Below are 27,304 nucleotides of genomic sequence, written 5' to 3'. Positions count from 1 at the left end.
ACATAGCAGTTAATGTGGGAGCAGGTAGGTAAAGTGTAGGATAGTGACAATAAATTAAATACTATAGTTTTATAATACAGTAGCAGCAAAAATGCAACAGTCAATGCAGGAATGTGCAAACATTGCATGGAAGTGGGTGGTGTTCAGTTCAGAGAGTGCATGTGTGTGCCATTCCAGTCTCTGTATTGAGGAGTCTGATGACTTGGAAGAAGAAGCTGTTACACAGTTTGGCCTTGAGGGCCTGAATGCTTCGGTACCTTTTTCCAGACGGCAGGAGGATGAAGAGGGTGTGTGAGGGGTATGTGGGGTCCTCCACAATGCTAGCACAATGCTAGCTATGCAAAAATGTCTATGATGGAGGGGAGAGAGACCCCGATGATCTTCTCAGCTGTCTTCACTGTCTGCTGCAGGGTCTTGCAATCCAATGAGGTGCAATTTCCGAACCAGACAGTGATGCAGCTGCTCAGGATGCTCTCAGTAGTTCCTCTGTAGTACGTTGCCGAGGATGAGGGGTGGGAGTTGGGCTTTCTGCAGCCTTCGCAGAAAGTAAAGACGTTGCTGGGCTTTCTTGGTTATGGAGGTGGTGTTGGACCAGTTGAGGTTCTCCATCAGGTGAACAGCAAGGAATTTGGTGCTCTTGACGATCTCCACGGAGGAGCCATCGATGTTCAGCGGAGAGTGGTCACTATGTACTCTCCTGAAGTCAACAACCATCTCTTTTTTGTTTTTCCCACATTCAGAGACCGTTTGTTGGCTCTGCACCAGTCCGTTAGCTGCTGCACATCCTCTCTGTATACTGACTTGTCGTTCTTGCTGAAGAGACCCACCACGGTGGTGTCATCGGTGAACTTCATGTGATTGGAGCCGTGCATTGCTGCACAATCGTGAGTCAGCAGAGTGAACAGCAGTGGACTGAGCACACAGCCCTGAGGGGCCCCTCTGCTCAGTGTGGTGGTCCTGGAGATGCTGTTCCTGATCCGGACTGATTGAGGTCTCCCGGTCAAGAAGTCCAGGATCCAGTTGCAGTTGGAGGTGTTCAGGCCCAGTAGGTTCAGCTTTCCAGTCAGGTGCTGAGGAATGATTGTGTTGAATGCTGAACTGAAGTCTGTGAACAGCATTCGAACATGGGTGTCCTTTTTGTCCAGGTGGGTGAGGGCCAGATGTAGGGTGGTGGCGATGGCATCATCTGTTGAGTGGTTGGTGCGATACGTGAACTGCAGCGGGTCCAGTGAGGTGGGCAGCAAGGTCTTGATGTGCCTCATAATGAGCCTCTCGAAGCATTTCATGATGACGGATGTGCATCGGGACGGTAGTCATTGAGGCAGGACACTGAAGACTTCTTCGGCACGGGGACAATAGTGGTAGCCTTGAAGCACGTTGGAATGATGGCGCTGCTCAGGGAGATGTTGAAGATGTCAGTGAAAACATCTGCTAGCTTATCTGCACATCTTCTGAGCACTCTGCCAGGAATGTTGTCTGGTCCAGCAGCCTTCCGTGGGTTGACTCTGCATAGAGTTTTCCTCACATCAGCCATGGTTAGACACAGCACCTTGTCGTTGGGCAGAGGGGTGGTCTTCCTCACTGCCATGTTATTCTGCACCTCAAGCTGAGTGTAGAAGTTGTTCAGCGCATCTGGAAGGGAGGCATCACTATCACAGGTGGGTGGTGATGTCCTGCAGTTGCTGATGGCCTGAATGCCCTGCCACATGCACGGTGTGTTGCCGCTATCCTTGAAGTGACTGTGGATTTTCTGGGCGTGTGCATGCTTTTCCTCTCTGATGACCTGGGACAGTTTGGCTCTCGCTGTTCTTAAGGCTGCCTTGTTACCTGCCCTGAAGGCGGAGTCTCGGGTCCTCAGCAGTGCACGCACCTCCACAGTCATCCATGGCTTCTGGTTGATGCTTGTGGTGATGGACTTGGAGATGGTGATGTCATCAATGCACTTGCTGATGTAGCTGGTCACTGATGCTGTGTATTCCTCCAAGTTGGTGGAGTTGCTGTCAGTTGCAGCCTCCCTGAACATGTCCCAGTCAGTGTGCTCGAAACAGTCCTGAAGAGCAGAGATTGCTCCTGCTGGGCAGGTTTTCACCTGCTTCAAAACCGATTTGGAGCATGTGACGAGCGGTCTGTATGCTGGGATTAGCATAACAGACATGTGAACTGAGCAGCCGATGTGGGGGCGGGGCTCTGCCCTGTACACGCCGGGGTTGTTTGTGCAAACAAGATCCAGCGTGTTCGCCCCTCTCGTTGCAAAATCCACATGTTGGTGAACTTTTGGGAGCACTGACTTGAGAGTTGCATGGTTGAAATCCCTGGCGATTCTAAACAGTCCATCGGGGTCTGTTCTGCATTTTGTTAATAACCCCATACAGTTCACAGAACACCTCCTTAGCATGAGTGCTGAGGGGAACATTAGTGCGAGGGCCTCCGATGGTGTGAGGCCCTATTGGATCTGATCCGTTTCTTCTTCTTTTTGCTACAGAGCGCCTCCTTAGCATTAGCGCTGGTGGGAATGTATACTCCGATTATCAGAACAGTGGTGAATTCCTGTGGTAAATAAAATGGTCTGCATGGATGGACGGGAGAGCCAGCCGGCTAGGGTTTGCTTTTAGCCTAGCATGGACCCCCCGCCCTATTTCCACGCTTCCGCTTCCTTGCACACCGCTTTCGTTGTCTCCTCCCCCAGGCACCGGCATCAGGCGATGCCGGGGACTGGAGGCCTGGTCTCTGCAGCAAGCTGAGATTGCATAGCTTCTCTAGCAGATCATCATGCAGGTTGGTTGTTGCATGATTTCTGTATTTTAACAGTGCCTGGTGATGGTAAACATGAACACCAGTTTCTCTGATGTCCATGTCCTACAAGACAATAATAGTACCACTTTGGATCTGGAGAGGCTGCTGTGTGCTACTGCCGCACTGCCATCTTGAACCGTTATTTAACACTAACGGAGGAACGCCACCAAATGTAGCAAAGTAAACGTACATTTCTGTGATTAAAAATGAACTTGAGTATGAGTATGGCCAGTTAAGCATACTCTTAAAATTATTATTGTTATTTTTTCACTGAAGTAAATGTTGCACATTAGTACCCACCCACCCAGGATGTGTAAATCACGTTGTGAATATGCTCTTTCTGTAACAACACGTTTGATAACCCTGCGCTCTGACCCCAGCTTCCTGGGGTATGTGAAGAAAAGAATTTCACTGTGCATATGTATATGTGACAAATAAAGACTCATTATTATTATTATCATTATCAATTATCACTATCAATTAATACATAAAATGTTTGAATATTTGGTTTAATTTTGATCGATTCACACCATACAGGTACTATAACTTAAGTGAACATGGGTAAAATGTGTGCGGTAGAATAACGTCGTGGTAATGTGGCTGTTGCAGAACACCAGCAACCGGGGTTCAATCCAACTGAAAATATATGATCAAATCATATTTGATGTACGAAAACAAATTGTTAATGTAACTCAATTCAACCACGTGGGACCAAATTAAATTCAATGAGCTTTTTTTTCGCTGTGTGGACTTTTGTGTTCACTTTAAACCAGTTTTTTTAATAGTGAAACTTTAAATCTAAGAAAAGAAAGAAAGTTTCCATTGGCCAGAAAGGAGAAGATGGAATTCATTCAACGCTACTTTGAGGAATGACATTAACATGCACACACAACTTGGCTTCCTACACTGTAATAAAAGGTCATTAAATCAACGCTCACTAGTGAGCTGAGGCTCAAACTCCGGTTGCTGGCATACTACACCATGGATGTTACCGCTGCGCTAAGCTAGCACATACATTTCATCCATGTTAATTTAAATACTATCGTTATTGTAACTGTACTGCATGACTCAGACTCACTTTACACCATTCAATCTTGTAATTAGAAACTTTTTAAAATAAAAAGAAAATTAGGTTTAATCAACTTTTAATGGGAAACATATTTTTATGTAAACCATACGTAATTTTTTTCAAATCTATCCGACCACACTTTACATTTATTTTCAGGCTTGACGATGTTTAATGTGCTCTGCTGCTTGTTGCAAAACAATTCTGAGAGAGGGTCACAGGTCCACTGGCCATGCACAAACAGATCTTGGGCTTCAGTAAATGAAACAGCAGCGTTTAGTTGTTATACAGTATATGTCCTGGCAAAACTACTGCATCTACTAGCAAGCTGTGTTTGTTCAAATGAAACATGACTGCCTCCTACTGGTCTTGTCTTTCCTGCACCTGCAGCATACGTGTGATACCGTGCAATACCGCATGAAATCGCAGGATCCCTTTCCTTTAACGCACATTTTCAATGGCCACATCTGTAGAGTTCAACTTGTTCCGGGATGTTGCTCATTTTGATGACTGTGTTAGCTTATTCTAGTAATATTATAACTAGTAAACCAATGTGAGTTAATGAAGCGATAGCATAAACTAAGACAGTTAACACAAAATTTCATACCAATTTTTTTTTTTTTTTTTTTAATTGTATGACATAGCTAACACTTGAAGTAGCTTGGTAAGGTTAGCCAGTCAGTCCTTTCTAAACATACTCCACTAACAAACAGAGCACAAAAGAGTGCACTTCTCTATTCAGAATATACTGCAGGGGTCAGAGCGATTGGCCCTACACTCAATTTTTGTTGCAATCAAGCAAAATCCTGGTGTTTCTTGAATGAAGTGTCCGGAAATGTGGAGGAGGACGAGAAGCTGCGGGTTAGCTCCCGGACTCTGGTCACCTTCAAACAGATTGCAAATGACACCCTGATGGTGATGCTCACTTACAGAGAGAGGAGCTACAACCGGGATTTTGCTCGACTGCAACAAAAAGTGAGTTTATTATTGTTTTGCTTTAAATGTGGTAAGGTGCTAATCTAAGCTAAATGTAATGTTATGGCAGGGGGTGTTGCAAATTAATTCATAGGCAAAGATGTTGGCCAATCATAGCAGTGGGTGGTTACATTGAAGTTTTAAAGGTAAAGGACACAAAACCCAAACGTTTCAGTCAGAGGGTCAGAGACCGGGTGGAGAAGGGTCATAAATTACTAAATTTAGTTTTTTGTGCAAAAAAATTTACTAATAAAATTACACCTCAGAGTAGATTAAAAAAAAAAACGTCATGACCCCTTTAAAAACAAATACTGTTTCTGTCCCTTTGCCGTGGCTATGTTCCTAAATCTTTTTAACTGACTGTCAAAGCATAGGCCAATTTCTAAATTCCCCATTTTCTCTATGATGCTGTTAAAGTTATAGCTCAGCAGTTAACCTCATAACTGATTAGGAATCACGTACATGAAAAAGTGAAAAATTATTCACAAAAAGCTTGACTAAACAAATGTCTTCGGCCTGGACTTAAACACTGAGACTGTGTCTGAGTCCCGACCACTAATTGGAAGGCTGTTCCATAACTGTGGGGCATTGTAAGAGAAAGCTCTTCCCCTAGCTGTAGCCTTCATTATTTGAGGTACCAACAAATAGCCTGCACCTTTTGATTGAAGTAAGCATGGCGGATCATAAAAGACCAAATGTTCGCTCAAGTACTGTGGCGCAAGACCATTCATTTATAGGTCAATAGTGGTATTTTATAATCAATGCAAAATTTTACTGGGAGCCAGTGCAGTGTGGATAAGATCGGGGTGATGTGGTCATACCTTCTGGTTCTAGTGAGGACTCTTGCAGCTGCAAGACATTAATGGCTGTGTGTTGAGTTATTTTGAGGGCACAGCAAATTTACACTGTTATACAAGCTGTGCACTAACTACTTTACGTTGTAGCAAAGTGTCATTCCTTCAGTGTTGTCACATGAAAAAATGTGTCAAATATTTACAAAAATGTGAGGGGTGTACTCACTTTTGTGAGATACTGTGTGTGTGTGTGTGTGTGTGTGTGTGTGTGTATGTATGTGTGTGTGTGTGTGTGTGTGTGTGTGTGTGTATATATATATATATATATATATATATATATATATATATATATATATATATATATATATATATATAAAAATATGGATGTATGTGTATATTAGGGATGTCACGAGAACCGATACTTCGGTACCAACATTCTTAAAACGTGACGGTACTTGTTTTTCTGCAGTAGCGTTAGCAACATTTGTAACGCCTACAAGCACACGGGAAAAACTACAGAAGTTTAGCTTAGCTTAACAAGTTTAGCTCCGCCCCGACTCGTTGAGAGGAAAGCTAGTATCGGTTTCCGGTGTGCAACCAATGCTATTGTTCATTTCAAACAAAGCGAGGAAACACCTGGAATTTGGCGAAGCACCTGAAAGGCGGTCCTACATTACATTTGTTTGAGGCAGCTGGCATTGTAACCTTGAAACCAGCTAATGTAATGCTCCATGTTAGTGATGCTAATGCTAGTGTTAGTGATAACCAGTTATTTGTTAAAGACACTAACTCATTGCAGTGTTATAAACTACCTCCTAATGGGCCACCATGCATCGCCGTTCAGCCCGTGTCCTGTCAGCAAAATGTAGCCTAATGTCACTAATAATTATTCAAACGTTCATGCTTTTAATAAATCGTTTTGGCCTGCCACCATATCAGTGAATTTAAACTAATGCTTGCATTCAGAGTATAAGGGGTGCGTGCGTGCGCGTGTGTGCGCGCGCGTGCAGGAGTGCACCTCCAGAGCCTCATTGTCAGACAGTGTTTGATAACTAAAATACACCCCCTCCCCCTTTGCCAGTATCAGCCAGAGGAGGATGTCCTCCAGGAGAATTTTTTAAATTTTATTTTTATGCCACACCATGGTATCGACTTTGGTATCGAGTATCGTGTACTTTTGGTGGTATCGGTACCGACTACTAGATTTTTGGTATCGTGACATCCCTAGTGTGTGTGTGTGTGTGTGTGTGTATGTGAGAACTCATTCTCCTACTTCTATCAGCAGCCACATCATCAATAAACACCAGTAACCCAGTTCCACTGGCAGCCATACATGCCCATGCCATAACACTTTCTCCACCATGTTTGACAGATGATGTGGTATGCTTTGGATCATGAGCCCTTCCTTTCCTTCTCCATACTTCTCTTCCCATCTTTCTGGTGCAAGTTAATCTTGCATCAGAACTGGGCAGGTTTTTAATTAGAGGTTTTTTAGCAAGTCTAATCTGGTCTTTTTGTTCTTGAGTTACCAGTCGTTTGCATCTTGAGGTAAACCGTCTGTATTTACATTCATGAAGGCGTCTCTTGATTCTAGACTTTAACAAAGATATGCCTACCTCCTTGAGACTGTTCTTGACTCGGCTAGATGTTGTGAAGAGGTTTTTCTTCAACAAGGAAAGAATTCTGCGATCATCCACTTTATTTGTCTTCCATGGTCTTCCAGTCCTTTTGGTATTGCTGAGGTGTTCCTTCTTTTTAGGAATGTAACATTGTTGAATTGGCCACTCCTAACATTTCTTCCATCTCTCTGTTAGGACTGTTTTGTTTTTTCTGCCTAATTATGGCCTGCTTCACTTGCATCGACACCTATTTGGACTGCATATTCAGAGTGCCCATGAACAGCTACCAAATGCAAATTCAACGCTTGGAATCATCTCCAAACCTTTTATCTACTTATCAGTTGTCCAGTTACTTTTAAAATAAATCAATACTGTTAAAATAAATCAATAAATGGCTGTAATTCTTAAACTACACAAATTAAATCTGAAAGTCTACACTTCAGTCACATCTTGATTGCTTCATTTTAAATCCATTGTGGTGGTGTACAGAGGTAAAGTTATAAAAATTGTCACTGTCCAAATACTTATGGACCTGCCTGTACAAAACTGCATACAGACAGTAATCCAAGCTCATAATCAAACTGTAGGCCCTTGTACTGTGAGTAATGTCTCTGGGTGCAATTGTCTGTAAAATGATATTAGCGTTCACTGCTAGGCTAATGACAGACACCAGTTTAATTAAGTTGAGGAATGTGTAAAGGCCATTGGACAGTGGATGCTGAGTAACTTTTTCCTACTTAATTCCTGCAACAAGCAGTTTTAGTAGGACCACAGGCAGCTAAAAGCATGCTTCCTGATTATGTAGTAACTCTGTATGGCATTTCAATTACATCGTGTGCAGCAATGGAAGACTTTGGTTTGATTATTGATTTTGTATGATCTCTCTCTCTCACTGTCATGCTGTACTCCTGTTGTCAGATGTGATGCTGTTGCTATACCCTGACACACTTCTACTGCTGTGGATTCTTTTGCCCTCTGGAGCTACTTGGATAAGCCTGATGCTCCCATTCTGCTTGGAGTTTTCTCTCTCACCTTCTGTTGCTGTGAACTGTTGTAAAACCATTAAGACTAACCTGGGTTTATATTCCACATTCAAGACAAATGTAGTTCTGTTTCACCGTTACCCATCGACAATACAGCTTTTTACTGGTATAATTAAAAATCCTCTCTTCAGTGTCATCTGAGGGAGTTCTTCCTCACCACTGACTCCTCTGGTTTGCTCTTTCAGGATTTAAATCTACAGCTAGATCTCTGTAAAACTGCTTTGTAATAATGTCTATTGTTAAAAGCAATATCCAAATAATAAATAAAACCTTATTATAAGATAAATAAAATTAAAGAATATATATATGGTCCCCTCTGAAAGTATTGGAACAGCAAGGCCAATTCTTTTGTTTTTGCTATACACTGAAGACATTTGGGTTTGAGAGCAAAAGATGAATATTTACTTTAACACTACCTGTTCCTATAATTTTGCTCATCTAGGAGGCCTAAGTTGTTTTCACACATCTACATGTAAACCCAAATGTCTTAAGTGTAAAGCAAAAACAAAAGAGTTGGCCTTGCCATTGCAATACTTTGAGAGGACTGTATGTAATAGTTCTTGCCAAGTTTTTTTGCATTCTGAGTTCCTCTTATAAATGACAGTATGTTTCTCATGCCTGTCAAGGGTTTTATATATGTGTGCTTTATATGTTTTCAGAGCCAGAAAAGGTGGTATTGGTGGTATGTTTGGAGTGCTGAAAGGTCTGGTTGGCTCAAAGACCCTGATTCGGCCAGATATGGAACCTGTTTTGGAGAAGATGAAAGACCACCTAATTGGTACGCCAACTGTCCTTCACTTAAAAACACATTAGTCTCCAAAAGATGATGTAATTATATGTGCATCAGTTCTACCACTGTCTCCTCATTTGAGTTTCTCATTAGGGATGTTCTCACACCAAAGAACATCATGATATACACTCACTGAGCATTTTATTATAAACACCTGTACACCTACTCATTCGTGCAGTTATCTATGCAGCCAATCGTGTGGCAGCAGTGCAATGCATAAAATCTTGCGGATTGCCAGTAATGGGGAAAAAATGTGATCTGTGATTTTGACCATGGTATGTCTGTTGTTGCCAGACAGGCTGGTTTGAGTGTTTCTGTGACTGCTGATCTCCTGGGATTTTCATGCACAATGGTCTCTAGAGTTTACTTTGAATGGTGCAATAAAGAATTATCATCCAGCAAGTGGCAGTTCTCCAGACAGAGACACCATGTTGATGAGAAGGGTAAATGTAGAATGGTGGGATTGGTTCAAGCAGACAGGAAGGCTACAGTAACTTTGTACAATTGTGGTGAGCAGAAAAGCATCTCTGAATGCACAGCATGTCGAACCTTGAGGCAGATGGGCTACAACAGCAGAAGACCACGTTGGGTTCCATTTCAGCCAAGATCAGATAGCTGAGGCTGCAGTGGCCACAGGCTCACCAAATTGAAGACTGGAAAAATATAGCCTTGTCTGATGAACCTCCATTCTGATGAGGCACATAGATGGTAGGGTCAGAATTTAGCACCAACAGCATGAATCCATGGACCCAGCCTGCTTTGTGCCAACAGTCCATGCTGAGAATTTGCATCCATTCATGGCCACAATTTACCCCTCTTGTAATGGCTACTTCCAGCATGATAATGCACCATATCACTAGGCAAAAGTTGTCTCAAACTGGTTTCATGAACATGACAATGAGTTCAGTGTTCTTCAGTGGCCTTCCCAGCCAACAGAACTGAATCCAATAGAACACCTTTGGTATGTGGTAGAAAGGCAGATTTTCAGCATGAAAGGCACCTGTGAAAACTGCAGGAATTGTATGAAGCAATCATGTCAACATGGACCAGAATCTCAAAAGAATGTTTCCAACTTCTTGTGGAATCAATGCCATTAATAATTGTTTTGAGAGTAAGGGAGGCCCTACCCAGTATTATTATGGTGTTCCTAATAAGGTGTTCAGTATGTGTATGCATGTCATAAGAAGGGTCAACATTTCTCCTGAAACTTTTTTTTATTCACTTTTGTGTTAGACTGCACTTATTCTATCATATGATGCATTATTTTTTGATGAAAATGCGTGTTTAATGCAGTTTATTTTAGTGACAATCATGTGGTCTTGTTTTGAAGCTAAGAATGTAGCGGCTGATATTGCCTCACAACTTTGTGATTCTGTGGCCAGGAAACTGGAAGGGAAGGTCATGGGAACTTTCACCTGTGAGTATACTTGCTGAACAGATGGTACAAATTATTTTTTTCCCTTTAACAGTAGGCTTTAACACTTAAATGAGCAGAGTTGTTCAACTGTTCTGTGTGTGTGCGTGCATGAGCTAAATGACTGTTCTATTTCTATTCTGTTTCTATTTTCCTCATTTCTTACTTGATTTACCTAGAATAGGTTTAGAACGCATTTGATAAGCAGTGCTATTGTGCTGACTTTGTCAGATGATGAGGATGAATTTTGATAGATTCTCAGATTTGGCAAGCTGACAAGTATATGCCAGACCCTTCAATTTCTGTTGAAGATTTAGATGCATTGCACGTTCTGAAATGCCTTTCTGCTCAACACAGTTGTAATGAGGGGTTATTTTAATTACCATAGCCTTCCTGTCAGCTCCTATCAGCCTGGCCATTGGCCACTTACCTCTAATATCAACAAGTCATTTTAGTGAAAAGTAATTGACCGGCAGAGACTGTTGAACCATCGCATTTAAACAGGTGTAATCAGAGTGGTACCCCCTTTCTTATTGCTGATAGTGCCTCCATATGGAAGAGAATTGTCTGGAGACTTAAGAAGAAAAGTTATTTTATTGTACAAAAGAGTACAAAGGTACAAGACCATTAGCGAATCACTGTTATTAAGTCAAAATACAGCAGCAAAAGTAATAGAAAAATAAAAAGAATGGACTTGTGACAAGAATGTTGAAACATTCAGGATATCTTCTCTAAACTGTTAAATTCTAATTTTATTGGACTCGCACACAACCATACACAGTATGACGTAAATATTTGTCTTTATTCTGTAAATATTTGATTATATCTTTTCATGACACTTTGCTACAATGTAAAGTAGTGAGTGTACAGCTTGTGTAACAGTGTAAATTTGCTGTCCCCTCAAAATAACTCAACACACAGCCATTAATGTCTAAACCGCTGGCAACAAAAGTGAGTACACCCCTAAGTGAAAATGTCCAAATTGGGCCCAAAGTGTCAACATTTTGTGTGGCCACCATTATTTTCCAGCACTGCCTTAATCCTCTTGGGCATGGAGTTCACCAGAGCTTCACAGGTTGCCACTGGAGTCCTCTTCAACTCCTCCATGACGACATCACGGATGTCGACTCCACCTTCCATTTGAGGATGCCCCACAGATGCTCAGTAGGGTTTAGGTCTGGAGACATGCTTGTCCAGTCCATCACCTTCACCCTCAGCTTCTTTAGCAAGGCAGTGGTCGTCTTGTAGGTGTGTTTGGGGTCATTATCATGCTGGAATACTGCCCTGCGGCCCAGTCTCCGAAGGGAGGGAATCATGCTCTGCTTCAGTATGTCACAGTACACATTTGCATTCATGGTTCCCTCAATGAACTGTAGCTCCCCAGTGCCTGCAACACTCATGCAGCCCCAGACCATGACACTCCCACCACCATGCTTGACTGTAGGCAAGACACACTTGTCCTTTGTACTCCTCACCTGGTTGCCGCCACACACGCTTGACACCATCTGAACCAAATAAGTTTATCTTCGTCTCATCAGACCACAGGACATGGTTCCAGTAATCCATGTCCTTAGTCTGCTTGTCTTCAGCAAACTGTTTGCAGGCTTTCTTGTGCATCATCTTTAGAAAAGGCTTCCTTCTGGGATGACAGCCATGAGACCAATTTGATGCAGTGTGCGGCGTATGGTCTGAGCACTGACAGGCTGACCCCCCCCACCCCTTCAACCTCTGCAGCAATGCTGGCAGCACTCATACGTCTATTTCCCAAAGATAGCCTCTGGATATGACGCTGAGCACGTGCACTCAACTTCTTTGGTTGACCATGGCGAGGCCTGTTCTGAGTGGAACCTGTCCTGTTAAACTGCTGTATGGTCTTGGCCACCGTGCTGCAGCTCAGTGTCAGGGTCTTGGCAGTCTTCTTATAGCCTAGGCCATCTTTATGTAGAGCAACAATTCTTTTTTTCAGACCCTCAGAGAGTTCTTTGCCATGAGGTGCCATGTTGAACTTCCAGTGACCAGTATGAGGGCGTGTGAGAGCAATGACACCAAATTTAACACAACTGCTCCCCATTCACACCTGAGACCTTGTAACATTAATAAGTCACATGACACCGGGGAGGGAAAATGGCTAATTGGCCCAATTTGGACATTTTCACTTAGGGGTGTACTCACTTTTGTTGCCAGCGGTTTAGACATTAATGGCTGTGTGGTGTTATTTTGAGGGGACAGCAAATTTACACTGTTATACAAGCTGTACACTGACTACTTTACATTGTAGCAAAGTGTCATTTATTCAGTGTTGTCACATTAAAAGATAATCAAATATTTACAAAAATGTGAGGGGTATACTCACTTTTGTGATATACTGTGTGTGTGTATATATGTGTATGTGTGTATGTATGTGTGTGTGTGTGTGTGTGTGTGTGTATATATATATATATATATTTTTTTTTTTCCCTCTACTTGATCTAGAAAAAAAATGCCATTAATTAAAACAATTTCATTTAACTAGGTTGAAATATGTTTCACGAAGCCAGAATGTTCAGCTATTAAACAAAAACTGTTTTGTGTCATATCTATGCTTTGTTTATATGCTACAAAGCAAAAAAGCTGGGTGATCACCTTCTAAGTATGGTGATTCCATAATTTTTGCAGGGGGTTGTATTAATTAATTTTATATATATATAGTGTGTGTGTATGTATGTATGTGTGTGTGTGTGTGTGTATGTATGTATGTATGTATGTATGTATGTGTGTGTATGTATATATATATATATATATATATATATATATATATATATATATATATATATATATATATATATATAATTAATTAATTAATTAATACAACCCCCTGCAAAAATTATGGAATCACCATACTTAGAGGGTGATCACCCAGCTTTTTTGCTTTGTAGCATATAAACAAAGCATAGATATGACACAAAACAGTTTTTGTTTAATAGCTGAACATTCTGGCTTCGTGAAACATATTTCAAACTAGTTAAATGAAATTGTTTTAATTAATGGCATTTTTTTTCTAGATCAGGTAGAGGGAAAAAATATGGAATCACTCAATGCTGAGGAAAAAATTATGGAATCACCTTGTAATTTGCATATCTAAAACAAATCAAGTCTAAAAATGCTAATTTGTCTGCAGTTAAGAGAGTGCTTACAGACCTTAACTTTAGACTTTATGAAAGGAAACATGGCCCCAACAAGAGGGTTGTCAATTGAAACAATGGAAATGGACTTTTTTAAGAAGGAAATCTGACAGGGAGTGTGTTCCAATCAGCTGTATCTAAAATTTCATGTATAAACAAAATGGGAAGGTTATAAAAGGAAAACACGTGTAGACCAAGGAAGCTGTCAAAGAGTCAAGATAGAAAACTCAAAGCAATATGTCTTAAAAGTTGAACAAAACAAATGGGCGTAAACTGTAAATGAAATGGGATTTACTTAAAAGCCAAATGAAAACCAACTTTAACACCTAAACAGAAGAAAACAATTTCACATTGGAGTACAACCATTTTTCTTTTTTTACCATTATGGACGAAACACCCGTTTCTTTTAAAACATCATCTTTAAATGTTGAACATACAGATCTATGTGAAGGACTACCGATATTAATCTGTGACCTACACGTGTTAAGATTATGACGGTTGGTGATGACCTTTGACCTGGTTCAGGAGTGTTAGACAAAGATATGCTTGTGTGTGTGAGAAAGAATACAGAGCAGTTGTCTCAGGAAACTCGTAGTCAGAAATAATCACAATGCTTTTGTCTAAAAAGTAATTCAGGGACCTATTACCACAACTTAATTAAATTTGTGATTGCAAGATAAAAATAATTTTTTTTTTGATTTGATTGAATATTTAAAGATGTAAACATTGTTTTGATGAGATGTGTTGACATAATAATGTTGATAATTACATCAACTTAACATTCTGTGTAATTTAAACTGAAATGTCTGCATTAATTGATTTAAAACAAAATTTAAGTTGTAGTACATTTACATTTATTCATTTAACAGATGCTTTTATCCAAAGCGACTTACAAATGAAAGAATATAAGCAAAGCAATTTATCAAGCAGAGAATAATACAAGTGGTGCTACCATACAAGATCTATTAATTGAGTTCTAGAAGAAAGTAGTAGCTTAACGAAATTAAGGCTTGATAACTTCAAATCACTAATGTCAAATCAGTACACATTTAACATGCCTGGACAAATTCAGACAGTTAAACCTGTGTTAGAGGACCTGTAGCCTGAACAAATACTATACAAAGGAAGTTTCAATGCGAGTATCATTTCACTTACAAATAAATTCTACTAAAGCAATGAATTTGGGACATATTCTCAATTGTGATATGACCAATAGTGGACTCGTGTATAGGTTAGGCTACACCTGCTAATACAGTTGATGGACCATTTTGCACTACTAAACATAGCTAATGCTAGTCATATTTAGCAGTGTAATTTGAAAATGTACTCTTTAGTTTACCGTAGCAGTGGAAAAGAATGAAAAAGTTTCATTTGACAAATCTGCTCATCTAGAGAGGGCTTTTATTTGTGCTATAGGAAAGAAAAGCATGCTTAAATTTCTGCTTATTCGTGTAAACGTCAAATACACTGTGTAATCTAATTTAATGTGTTGATTTTTTTTTAAATCTTTTGTCATTCACACATATAGCCTTCTAGCTCCATTGTAGTCAGTTTGCTCTTTGACCAGAATTAGCAGCCTTTGGACTGTGGATAGTTCTATGAGAGGGATAAAAGTAGTAGATGCAGAGTGTTTCTTTTTTGTCTATATTGCTCATTTCATTCAGTGCTTTTATGTCTATAAATCCTGCAGAGATGTTAGCTATGATATTTGTATTGTAAATTACACTGCATTTTAGTTACTGTTGTTATACAACTTCAAGTTAGTCATTTCTCCTGTTTAAAAGGCTGCATTCTACTAGAGAAAATCTAATTGGAGCAACGTAATTTTAAAAATGATTGTCAACTTAACAACTTGTGTTCATAATTATGGTATTTAAGTACATAACACTTAAATTCCTTTTAAATAATGTGAAAAGTGTGTTTGTGTGTCATATTTTTGGTTGGATGTGTATGGAAATTCATTATTAATCATTTACTTATTTCTTCATCAGCCTTATGTGTGTGTGTGTGTGTATGATATTTTTGGTTGGATGTGTACAGAAATTCATCATTTACTTATTTTTTCACCAGCTGTGTGTGTGTCATATTTTTGGTTGGATGTTTGTGTGGAATGCACATGACCATACTATGTATGAATACATAATATGTGAAAGAATGTGTGTGTGTGCATGCGTGTGTGTCATATTTTTAGTTGGATGTGTATGGAAATTCATTATTAATCATTTACTTATTTTTCATCAGCCGTATGTGTGTGTGTGTGTGTGTGTGTGCGTGTGTGGAATGCACCAGCGCTATAGGAAAAGCTATAGGAATGATAACCTTTTTGACCTAGGCCTAACTCAGGAATGCAAATAACGACCTAAACAGGGGATATGCGCGGGAAAGCTATCGGTATGAACATGCAACAATAATCATCATAAACCTTTTGACCTAGGCCTGACTATCAGAATGCTCGGCTTTTATAGACAGGATCGTGTGTATGTGTGCATGTATGTGTGGAATGGAATGTACCGGAACACTATCATTAAGTTTTTTCCTAGGCCTGTCAAAATCAATGATTAATCTATAGAAAAGAATGTGCAACAATAGATATCTTTTAACTACATCTGTCCAGATAATGACGCTGGTGATGACCTGTGACCTACACTTTTCAAGACCTGTCAAAATAAATATGATTGATGATAATGATCTTGACCTTTGACCTAGACCTGTCAAAATAAGGTTTTACAAAATATACAAAGTACATCTCTCTATCAGGACTAATATGACTGCATTTCTTGGTCCCAGTCAGGATCCTGGCAGCAGAGTTTTGTCCATATTGGAGTTTGAGTGTGGATTTAGAAACTCCTGCTAAAAGGGCATTACATTAATCTAGCCGAGTGACAACGAATGAGTTAATCAGTTTTTCAGCTACAGAGAAGTTTAGCATAGGGCGCTATTTAAAAATAGTCTCCTCTTCAGGAGGTGAAATGCATGCTCAATATGGTTAAGGTCTGATGATTGTCTTCACCAGTCTAAAACTTTACACTTTTTCCCCGATAAAGTCCCTTGTTTTGGCACTGTTTTGGATCATTGTCTTGCTGCATGGTAAAGTTCCTCCGTGTTAGTTTGGATGCATTTTTCTGTAAATTGGCAGGCAAAATGTTCCTAGAAACTTCTGAATTCATTCTGCTGCTACCATAATGAGTTACATCAAGAAAGAGTGAGCTTGTTCCAGAAGTAGCCATGACAGTACCTCCATGTTTCACAGATGAACTTGTATGTTTTGGATCATGAGAAAATCCTTTTTCTCCACACTTTGGTCTTTCCGTCACTTTGGAGGTTAATCCTTGTTCCAGAGCTTTTGTGGCTCATCTCTGTATTTCTTTGCGAATTCCAAACTGGCCTTTTTATTCTTACTGCTGATGAGTGGATTGTATCTTGTGGTATCGCCTCTATATTTCTGCTCTCAAAGTCTTCTTTGAACGGTGGATTGTGATACACTTCCTGCCCTGTGGAGGTTGTTGGTGATGTCACTGACTGTAGTTTTTGGATTTTTCTTCACAGCTCTCAGTGTTTGTCATCAGTTGTTTGTTGTTTTCTGTGCTGACCCATTCTGTATCTGTTGGAGTACACCAGTGACTTCTTTCTTTTTCAGGTTATTCCAAATTGTTGTATTGGCTATACCCAGTGTTTGTGCAATGCCTCTGATTGTTAGTTCCCTCTTTTCTCAGCTTCAAAATGGCTTTCATTTCTCCCATAGACAGCTTTCTGATCTTCATTTTGGCTTATTCTTTGTAACAACAGATGCAGTCTTCACAGGTGAAACTAAAGCCTAAAATCAAGAGTAGATTTTCAGTTATTTATTGTTTAAACAGTCTAACAGGACACACCTGGATACCAAAAAACAGCTGTCAGCCAAATGTTCCAATGTTTTTGCTTGCCTACAAATTGGGTTCTGTGTCATTTAACAAATCTACAAATAAGTCCCAGGAAATAAAAGCTGAAATTCTAAACCCTCTTCTCATATTCATATTTTCATCTCAAACCCAATGTCTTCAGGCTACAGCAAAAACAATTAATTGGCCTTGCCATTTCAATGGTTTCCGAGGGGACTGTGTGTATTTTCCATTGCCATATATTTTTTGTTTATATTGATGTATACCTTCCTTATCATTATTAATATTTTACTTGTGTCTCTTTTTTCACAAATGAGTTCTACAAACTGTCACCAGATTCACCTAACTTGATGTAAATTAAATATCCTTCAGAAAGTACGAAACTTTACTAATTCTTATTTTGGTGAAACAACCATTGTCAGGTCATATCATTGAGATTTTGTGTATTAGTCTGGTGCCTCTTTAATAGATTATTATTAGTAGTAGTAGTAGGGGCCAAGCACCACAGGTGCATTGGCACCTAGTGTTAGTGTTCTTATTCTGCTTCTTCTTCCGCCCTAGAGGCTGTATCAGCCCATAGAACTGTACATATCTTTATCGTCTGCTAGATGGCGCTGTTTGTCTTGTATCAAGCCAAAGTACACTTTGAAAGAAAAAGATTTATATGTAGTATTTATGCACGCAGTAGCCATTTTAGTTCGGCAGAGTGAAGAACATACGTTGAATTATTCTGTTTGTGTAAAGCCTGGAAGAAGCTTTGCTTTTGAGTTTGTTATTCATCTTTCTAATTTGTAAACTTTTGTGATTCTATTTGGTGAATTTTGCTGTTTGTGAATATTTTGAACAGCTCAGTGTGCTTAGTGCATATAGCTTAAAAGATTGTATTGTAAACTGAATTGTATTCACTGTCTGTACTGTGTGTTTAAATAAGCGTTTTGTATTTCTTTTCAGTCTCACAAGAAATGTAAGGGAAATTTGTCAAGAGAAATTACATGATTGCACTTATGGAACAAAGTACAAAGCGTCAACTTTACTTTTCGCCTGAGTGGGGTCATTCAGGCCTCTCAACAAGCTGAAATGTGTTTAACCTCTTTTACCGGTAGCGAAAAAATGGCATTTTTGTCTGTTTTGGGGGTACCTGTGTTCAGCACTGATTTGTTTTGTGATCTCACACACCACAGTAGTGGTTAATGGCTCTCATGAAAGTAGACACTTAAGACTTTAAGAATTAGCAGTTATTTCAAGTATTTCTTCTTTGACCTAGCCTACCTGGGGCAATATATTCAGAATTTAAAAAAAATAAATAAAAAAAAAATTACTTTTAACACAAATGTTATATCTTCACAGCAAATGTTGATATCAACCCCATTCCTGTTCTCAAAGATGCCCCAAGTACTTGTCCTTGAACACCCAAAATATGAGGAAGTTATCTTTAACCACTAATATTGTGTGTGAGGTTATCCAAACACAGGTAAAAACCTCTCCAAAATGGCACCAAACGTCTCTAAATGACATAAAATCTCTCTAAATGGCACAAAGCTAATAAAAATGGCACAAAGCCTTTAAATATTGCAGACTTCTAGAAATAGCAAACATTTTTTTAAAGGCACAAAATAACCTCTCCAAATGGCACAAAATGAAAACAAATGGCAGTAGCATGAACTCTGTTACACAATGTGTAATTTCACACACACAAAAAGTCTGAAACATACTTATAAAATATAATGTTTATTAAAAATAGTGCCAGAGCCCCAGGTGGAGGAGCACTTGCTCTCCAAATGGCTCAAATGATAGACACACGAGTGACCCCTCTCCTCTGACTTCTCTGGGGGTAGATAGAGCCCCTCAACTCAATCCCCATAGTCTTTCTCCAAAAAAAAAAAAAAGCCACTCGGAAATAACTCCTCCAGAAGCTGTGATGCATTCATGCTTTTTCGGGAGCACGCCGCCACTATAAGACGCCGAGCGATAACCAGGAGAAAACTAGCGATCAGAAAAAGCTGCCAAACATGCAAAAACCTGCTGTATGAAGTTTTGCAGGAAGACCGCTAGAGCGGAGAAGCCATTTCCTGATAGTTTCTCTGCACGGCCCTGTAGCGCTGTGCTGATTGGCCTGTACCCGCTGACACACAACTCAAGACGCACACGTAAAAGGTTTGGTTGTGCTGATTACACGTTTGATTTTCTCAGCCTCTGAGTGGTCAATCATGTTGAGTTTGGGCTTGTTTGAAAGCTAGAAGTATATACAATTGGTCCAAGTGGGTGTCAATCAAGTTAAACTGCCCGATTATAATTTAGGAGGCGGGTTGTTCAGCATAGCCAAAGCAGATTAGCTTTTTTTTTTAGATGGTGTCTCAGTTCAGTTTATGGCTAATTACTAAATTCCAGAGGGGTGGGATACCAAAACACTTAATGCATTTTGAAGAGGACATTTGTGACTAAATATGGAACTTTGCATTTGTTTTCTTCAATAAAGCGGATGGACTTTATACCGATGGAAATGTGCATGATTTATAAAACCGCGAGCGAACTGGATTTTCGTCTATGTAGGTAATGTAAGGTAGTAAACGTTTATACAAGTCCGATCTTTGGTTTAAATGTTATAATTTTATTGTGGCAGTTGTATACGGTGTTTTACTATCAAAAAAGCTTTAGTCGTGCTCTCCAATTTATCTCTGTCTCAATGTTTTCATGGAGAGGTGTGAATTGTTTGCCCAGCAGGGAGCTCAAACTCCACCCCTTTCCCATCCCCCTGCTCAAACTCTGCCCTTTCCCATCCCCCTGCTCAAACTCCACCCCTTTCCCATCCCCCTGCTCACCAGCAGTTAACAGCATAGACATAAAACTGTACACACAGAAAGCCACAAGTGTCCTGACTAATCTTGTACCAGATCTGCGGCGATAAAATAATTCATTTGTTTATACTAATTGAAAATGTCCAATAAGTTGTTTTCCATTCCGCCGGCAGAATGAACGCTAGTGTCTGGGCGAAAGGGGTTCTGTATATGCTCACTCAGAAACACGTGAGCAGAGGACAGAATACTAATGGGAAAATAATGCTTTACGCATCTGCTAGTCATAAAACAGATGCTCCGATTCAATCACCAGTTCATATGAAGTCTCTTGACAATTTTGAGTAGCAAATCTGAGAAATGGGTGAATGTAAGATGAAAAATAGATTTATTGTGAATATCTTAAATATACATGCTTGGCTAAATGCTAATGCACTGTGCCAGTGGATCCAAAATTCTCCCTGACTCCTCAGAGCTTGGGGCCATGCAGACACATTCATGGCTTTCTGGCTAGGGTGGGCTGACTGTCTACTAGGCAGACATTCTCTGGCTGATTTGGCCACAGCTAATGCTAACAGAAACAGTAAGTCGTCTTCTCCAGAACCATGACGCTTGGTAAATTTTGTTGTACTGTGGCACACTGAAACTAGAGACTAGACTTACACTTCTCAGAACGCATGGGCCTAAACAGAGTATAGCTGGTGATAGGCTACACCTCAAAGTTGACACAGTCAAAATGATGGTGTTTCTACTCCATCAGGCTAAATTGTCTGAATGTTGGTATGCATGCCTTGTTGCTCATTGGGAACAAAAAGTTCTCAAGAACCCATAATGTCCGCATAATGGATTTTTCTCCATTTTCTCTTTACAAAGATTAGCTTAAAATCTGCCATTGATCCAAATGCGTTGAAATGTATCTGTGGGATACATTTCACTACCATGTCAATTTTGAAATGGTCCGCAATCCTGAGGAGGAATCGGTCATTGCTGCTTGCAGCTATACTATTATTATTATTATTATTATTATTATTATTAAAAATAATAATTTATAACATTTAATTTATAGTAATTTACCCACCTCACATACCTACACTGTATAGTAACACCAATTGTGAGACATGAATAAGAACACTAACCACCTTATAGTGTTAGGAAAGTATCAGACTTTTTTTTTTTTATCCAATGCTCTTATATTCAATATATGTAAAATGAAAGACCGTTATACTCAATATCTGTAAAGTCTTTATTTTATGCACAGTTGTGGGGATAGAAATAGAGGATCCACCCCTCAATACCTTGTGAGATCTCATCATTGAGACAGTTGTATAAATCTCTGATACTTAAAAGATCTGGAGAAATCTGCAGACTGCTTCACTGTGCAGTTAACACCAACAGTCTTGCATGGAATGGCAGTGTACTGTGTGAGAGGTTTAAAAATGGAGAGATCGGTGCACCCTCTTTGTTAGGACAAGCCAAATTAGTTATCCTAAAAACACAAAAAATGAAGGCCAAATGTCCATCGCTGGTGGAATTCTGAGTAGTTGTCAGTTGCACACCAAGGCGATCCTAGATTCAAATTGACGTAGCCCGCATCATTATGGGAAAACATAAAATGTTACATAAACATACGAACATTTTAACAAAATATTTCATAGTCTCCTACAGATAGAATTATACAATGTACATTTAACAGTAGTCAAAACATCTAACAGAACATAGTGATTTATTTTTTACAGTTTCATGGTGTATTTTACATATAAGAAATCAAACCTCAGTGAGGAAACATGTCCATCTTCAAATAATGTTCACTAATATTAACTAATATAAAGTACTGATTTGCAGGAGCAAGAGATACAGTACCGGTACTTGCGCACAACATCGGTGGCACCACTTGATATCATTCCCAATACATATTGCATTTCAGCCCACGTTAACCACATTTTTGTCTGTGTTAATGCAAACGGCATAAATTTTACAAAAGGTGTGTATTTTTATTGGAATTGTAATATAATTTTAAACTAGGTGCACAAAATAATTACACTCAGGACCTTAAGGACAAAAATGTCCTCATTGAAACCCATTCAAACTGTAATATTTAGTCCCTTTGACCTTTAATTAACGATCATTGTGTGGTTGTGTTTGTATGGATATCAGAGTTGTGGTTTGTATGTGTGTACTGAAAATATTGTGTGTTTCTTAAAAATCTGACACTGCATAAAAAATATGAATGCATCAAAATTAATGTTGTTGATCATTGGCATATCAAAGATTGTAATAATGAAAGAAAAATAAATCTGCTTAGCATTTAGTATATGGAAAATAATTGCTATTTTTCTTTTTTTCATAAAAACAAAACATCTGAAGCATTATGTAAACAAACCAGCATTTAAAGGGTTACAATTCTGAAAATGAATGAATGTTTTTGTAATTATGATGCTGGTAAATATATATATCTCTCATCAACATCAGTGAAAGTGGGAAAAAAATATATAATTTTTATGACAGTTTTTGGACATGGGTCCATAGAGGACAAAAATGTTTGTGTAACTTTTTTTAATTGACGCACAAGGGTTAAGAACTGCCAACACTACTCAAAACATTTTAACCGTACCAATAATTCATCTTTAAAATAAGGTGAAATAAAACTGAATTTGGACAAGTAAATGTGGATTTATTCGTCTTTAATTATCTTTAATTCATTTGTCATTATCTCAATCACTTACCACTGTCCTGCTTCCTTTTTTTCCCCCCCTCCTCTTCTTGTTTTCCCTTGCGCTTCTGGCTGCAGTTAGGTATATCCTCTTCATTTTCAGGAATGAAATCTCGCATGCCTCGAGTGTGAAGGGGTGAAGCAGGAACATAAACTTCAAACGATAGTGCCCTGCAAAGGGGCCCCCTTTAACGGGGTTGCTGATATGTTGCTGCGCACTATTTTAAAATGAAAATATCTGATTTATATAAATGATCAACCCTCGGGGGCCCGCTCAGAATGCGGGGCCCCAAGTAATTGTCTGCCTTCCCTGCTCTGTAGATAGAGACCTGATTACACATACTTCCAGCAGATTGATAATGTGGAACTTATTGAAAATTAAATTGGGTGGCTCTTATCAGTGCGTGAGTTTGGGCATCTGGTTATTGAATTTGTGATGTTTAATATGTATATATGGATTCTGTGTTTATTTTTTGTGTGATCTTTCTTCCTCTAATCTGCTTTTCTCATTACCCTCCAACACCCCCCACTCCCTAGCTGTGGCATCTATGGTAAAGCAGGCTCTGCAGGATTCTCTGGTGCAAATTTTGCAGCCAAAACGAAGAGTGGACATTCTGAGAGATGTACTTGAGGCACAAGCTCAGCACAAGCCCTTCGTCATTACCTTCTGTGGGGTCAATGGGGTCGGCAAATCCACCAACCTTGCCAAGGTCAGGATTTTATGGCTTTTGTGTTTATGGGAGGTTATTGTTCATTTGATTAATCGCTTGTACACAGCACTTGAATGATATACACATATCAGCCATAACATTAAAACCACCTCTCTAATATTAAGTAGGTCCCCCTTGTGCTGCCAGAACAATTAAATTTCAACTCAATTCAGTTTTCTTTGTATAGTTATTTTACACAGTGGGCACAGTGGACATTCTCAAGCAGCTTTATATAAATTTTAAAATGATAACTTTATCCCTAATGAGCAACCCAGAGGCAATGGTGGCAAGGAAGAACTCCCTGAAATGATATGAGGAAGAAACCTTGAGATGAACCAGACTCAAAAGGGAACCCATCCTCAACTGGGTCAAAATGGATAGTGCAATTATATAAAAATAATTCCCTTCTATAACTGTGTACTACATGGTCAAAAAGTTCACAGCTCTGACCCAGCGAGGCATGGACTCCACAAGACCTTTGAAGGTGTGCAGTGGTATCTGGCACCAAGACATTAGCAGCAGATCCTTTAAGTCCTGTAAGTTGCAAGGTGGGGCTTCCATGGATCAGACTTGTTTGTCCAGCACCTCCCACAGATGCTCGATTGGGTTGAGATGTGGGGAATTTGGAAGCCAAGTCAACGTTTTGAATTCTTTGTCATTTTCCTCAGTCTATTCCTGAACAATTTTTGCAGTGTGATAGGGTGCCTTATCCTGCTGAAAATGGCCACTGCGATTAGGGAATAACATTGCCATGAAGGGGTGTCCTTGGTCTGCACCAGTGTTTAGGTAGGTGGTATCATACGCTGCAATGCACAGTGTGTTCTGACATCTTTCTAGCATAGCCAGCATTAACCTTTTCAGCAGTTTCTGCTACACTAGCTCTGCTGTGGGATTAGACCAGACGGGCTATCCTTCAATCCCCAAATGCATCAATGATCCTTGGGCACCCATGACCCTGTCGCTGGAACCTGTTGTGCTTTCTTTCAACTACTTCTGATAGATACTTACCACTGCATACATGGAACACCCCTCAAGGCTTACCATTTTGGAGATGTTCTGACCCAGTCATCTAGCCATCACAATGTGGCCCTTGTCAGATTTGCTCAGATTCTTACGCTTGCCCATTTTAACTGCTTCCGACACATCAACTTTGAGAACTGACTGTTGCTGCCTAATTCTGTATATCCTACCCCTTGACCCTTGCCATTGTAACGAGGTAATCAATGTTATTCACTTCACCTGTCAGTGGTTTTGATGATATGGCTGATCAGTGTATTCATTAACTATTACTGCATAATTTTTTTCTTTGTTTAAATATGTAGTTATATATTTAAAATCTGATAGTTGTGTTTTTAATTTTCAGTTATAACAATTATAGTAGCCTTAAATAATCCAAGCGGCCAAACATATAAAGGCACAAACAACAGTTTGTTAGTATATTTGTTTAAAGCTTGTTAAGCTCTGGGGGTGTAACATAGCTTTCTATAATAAATTTACATAGATAACAGACAGATGACGGAGGAAACCTGAATAAATGAGTGGGTAAACATAACTGCAGTTCTGCATGATGAAATTCAATAATGAACATCCCACCATACTCTGTTGCTTGTATGAAAGTGCTGAGCAACTCTAGTTGACCTAAATTTTGGATAAAGAGAGGAAGAGAAAACGATCTTAGTAACTTTGGAACAGGATTAATTTTTTTGGGCATGGTTGGCTGGAACTTAAGTTGCAAAGACTTGAGTTGTCACTTAAGTTGAACTTAAGTTGTCAGTGGTTCATTAGGAACAGTGGTTATCATAATATTGCTGATGGTATAAATGCAGATAACAGTCTGTCCACAGAGAGGGATATTATGCAACCCCTGCCAAAAATTATGGAATCACCACAGAGAGCATGCTCACCCAGCTTTTTTTTTACTTAGTAGCAAATAAACAAATCACAGATATGACACAAAAGAATATTTGTTTAATATCTGAACATTCTGGCTTCATGAAACAAAACTCAAATAAGTTAAATGAAATTATTTTAATTAATGGCATATTTTTTCCAGATCAAGTAGAGGAAAAAATTATGGAATCATCAACAAAGAAAGTCACAATTAGTACTTTGTTGCTCCTCCTCTGGCCTGAATTTTTCATTAATGAAAAACAATATTTTGCATCAAGCTAGTTGCAACTTATTTGAATAGCGGTCGACAGATCAGCTTTGCAGGATGGAGCCTTGTCATGGACCAATTTTTAAAATTTCCGCCATGAATTTTCAATCGGATTGAAATCCAGACTATTTGCTGGCTGTGTCATTGAGTTGATATACCTTTCCTGAAGAAAAGCTTCAATATTCTTTGCTCTGTGGCAAGATGCATTATCATCCTGAAAAATGACTTTTTTCTGTCATTGATGGAATGAGAAAAGTGTCCAAAATTTCAGTGTACATCTGTGCATTGACTGTTGAGGTCTCCCCTGGTCCTTTACCTGACATGCAACCCCATATCATAATTGAGTGGGGAAATTTGATTTTCTTTAGGCGGTCATCTTTATATTAGAATGGCACCAGCCAAAACTTCCAGTATCATCTCCTTGGCCAATGCAGATTCTTGATTAATCATTGAATATCACTTTCATCCAATCATCCACACTCCATGATTGCTTCTGTAACCTTGCATGATTTCCACTGTAATCTTGTTTTCTTCTGTTTAGGCATTAGTGCTGGTTTTCATTTGGCTTTTCTATATGTAAATCCCATTTCATTTAGCTAATTTCTTACAGTTCTGTCACAAACATTGACTTCTGTTTCCACCTATTTGTTTTTCATTTGTTTTGTTTTCATTTTCTATTTTCGAGGCATATTGCTTTAAGTTTTCTACCCTGACACTTTGACATCTTCCTTGGTCTACCTGCATGTTTTCCTTTTATAACCTTCCCATTTTGTTTATATTTGCACTAAAATTTTTACACCGTTAACTGGGAACAACCAACATGTTTTGCCACACTCCTTGTCAGATTTCCTTCTTGAAGGAATTTATAATCCTTTCAGTTGTTTCAATTGACAACTGTCTTTTTGGAGCCATGTTTCCTTTCAAAAAGTCCAAGGTTAAGGTCCGTAAGCAAGGTCTCTCTTTTAACTGCAAACTAATTTGCATCTTTAGACTTGTGCGGGTGTTTGTTCTAGAAATGCAAATTACAAGGTCTTTCCTCAACATTGAGTGATTCCATTTTTTTTTTCCTCTACTTGATTGGGGGAAAAAAATATGCCATTAATTAAAATTTTCATTTACCTTGTTTGAGCTTTGTTTTATGAAGCCAGAATGTTCAGCTATTACACAAAAATAGTTTTGTGTCATGTGTGCTTTGTTTATTTGCTACGAAGTAAAAAAAGATGGGTGAACATCCTCTAAGTGTGGTGATTCCACCATTTTTGCCAGGGGTTGTAGAAGGTTTGCAAATGCATAAACTAATTACTAGCACAAATGCACATTTTATGGTCCAGTGGTGCCAAATTCACTGGACTACAGAAATGTGTGTGTGTGTGGGGGGGTGATTTTTCATGATTAATTCAG

General features: G+C 39.2%; 1 protein-coding gene across 3 annotated transcripts in view; it reads left to right on the top strand.

Moving 5' to 3' along the window:
- The window catches only part of srpra (SRP receptor subunit alpha), a 103,447-nt gene that overhangs the window by 54,497 nt on the left and 21,646 nt on the right, over nucleotides 1-27,304 (top strand). For all 3 annotated transcript variants that reach the window (XM_053623210.1, XM_053623209.1, XM_053623208.1), the window contains exons 8-10: nucleotides 8,950-9,068; nucleotides 10,411-10,497; nucleotides 23,573-23,745. In XM_053623210.1, the coding sequence (XP_053479185.1) occupies nucleotides 8,950-9,068; nucleotides 10,411-10,497; nucleotides 23,573-23,745 (379 nt within the window). The remainder of the gene's footprint in view (nucleotides 1-8,949; nucleotides 9,069-10,410; nucleotides 10,498-23,572; nucleotides 23,746-27,304) is intronic.

Source organism: Ictalurus furcatus, chromosome 4 (genome assembly GCF_023375685.1).
Source record: "Ictalurus furcatus strain D&B chromosome 4, Billie_1.0, whole genome shotgun sequence".
Taxonomy (NCBI): Eukaryota; Metazoa; Chordata; class Actinopteri; order Siluriformes; family Ictaluridae; genus Ictalurus; species Ictalurus furcatus.
This window is presented reverse-complemented; position numbering and strand designations above follow the sequence as displayed.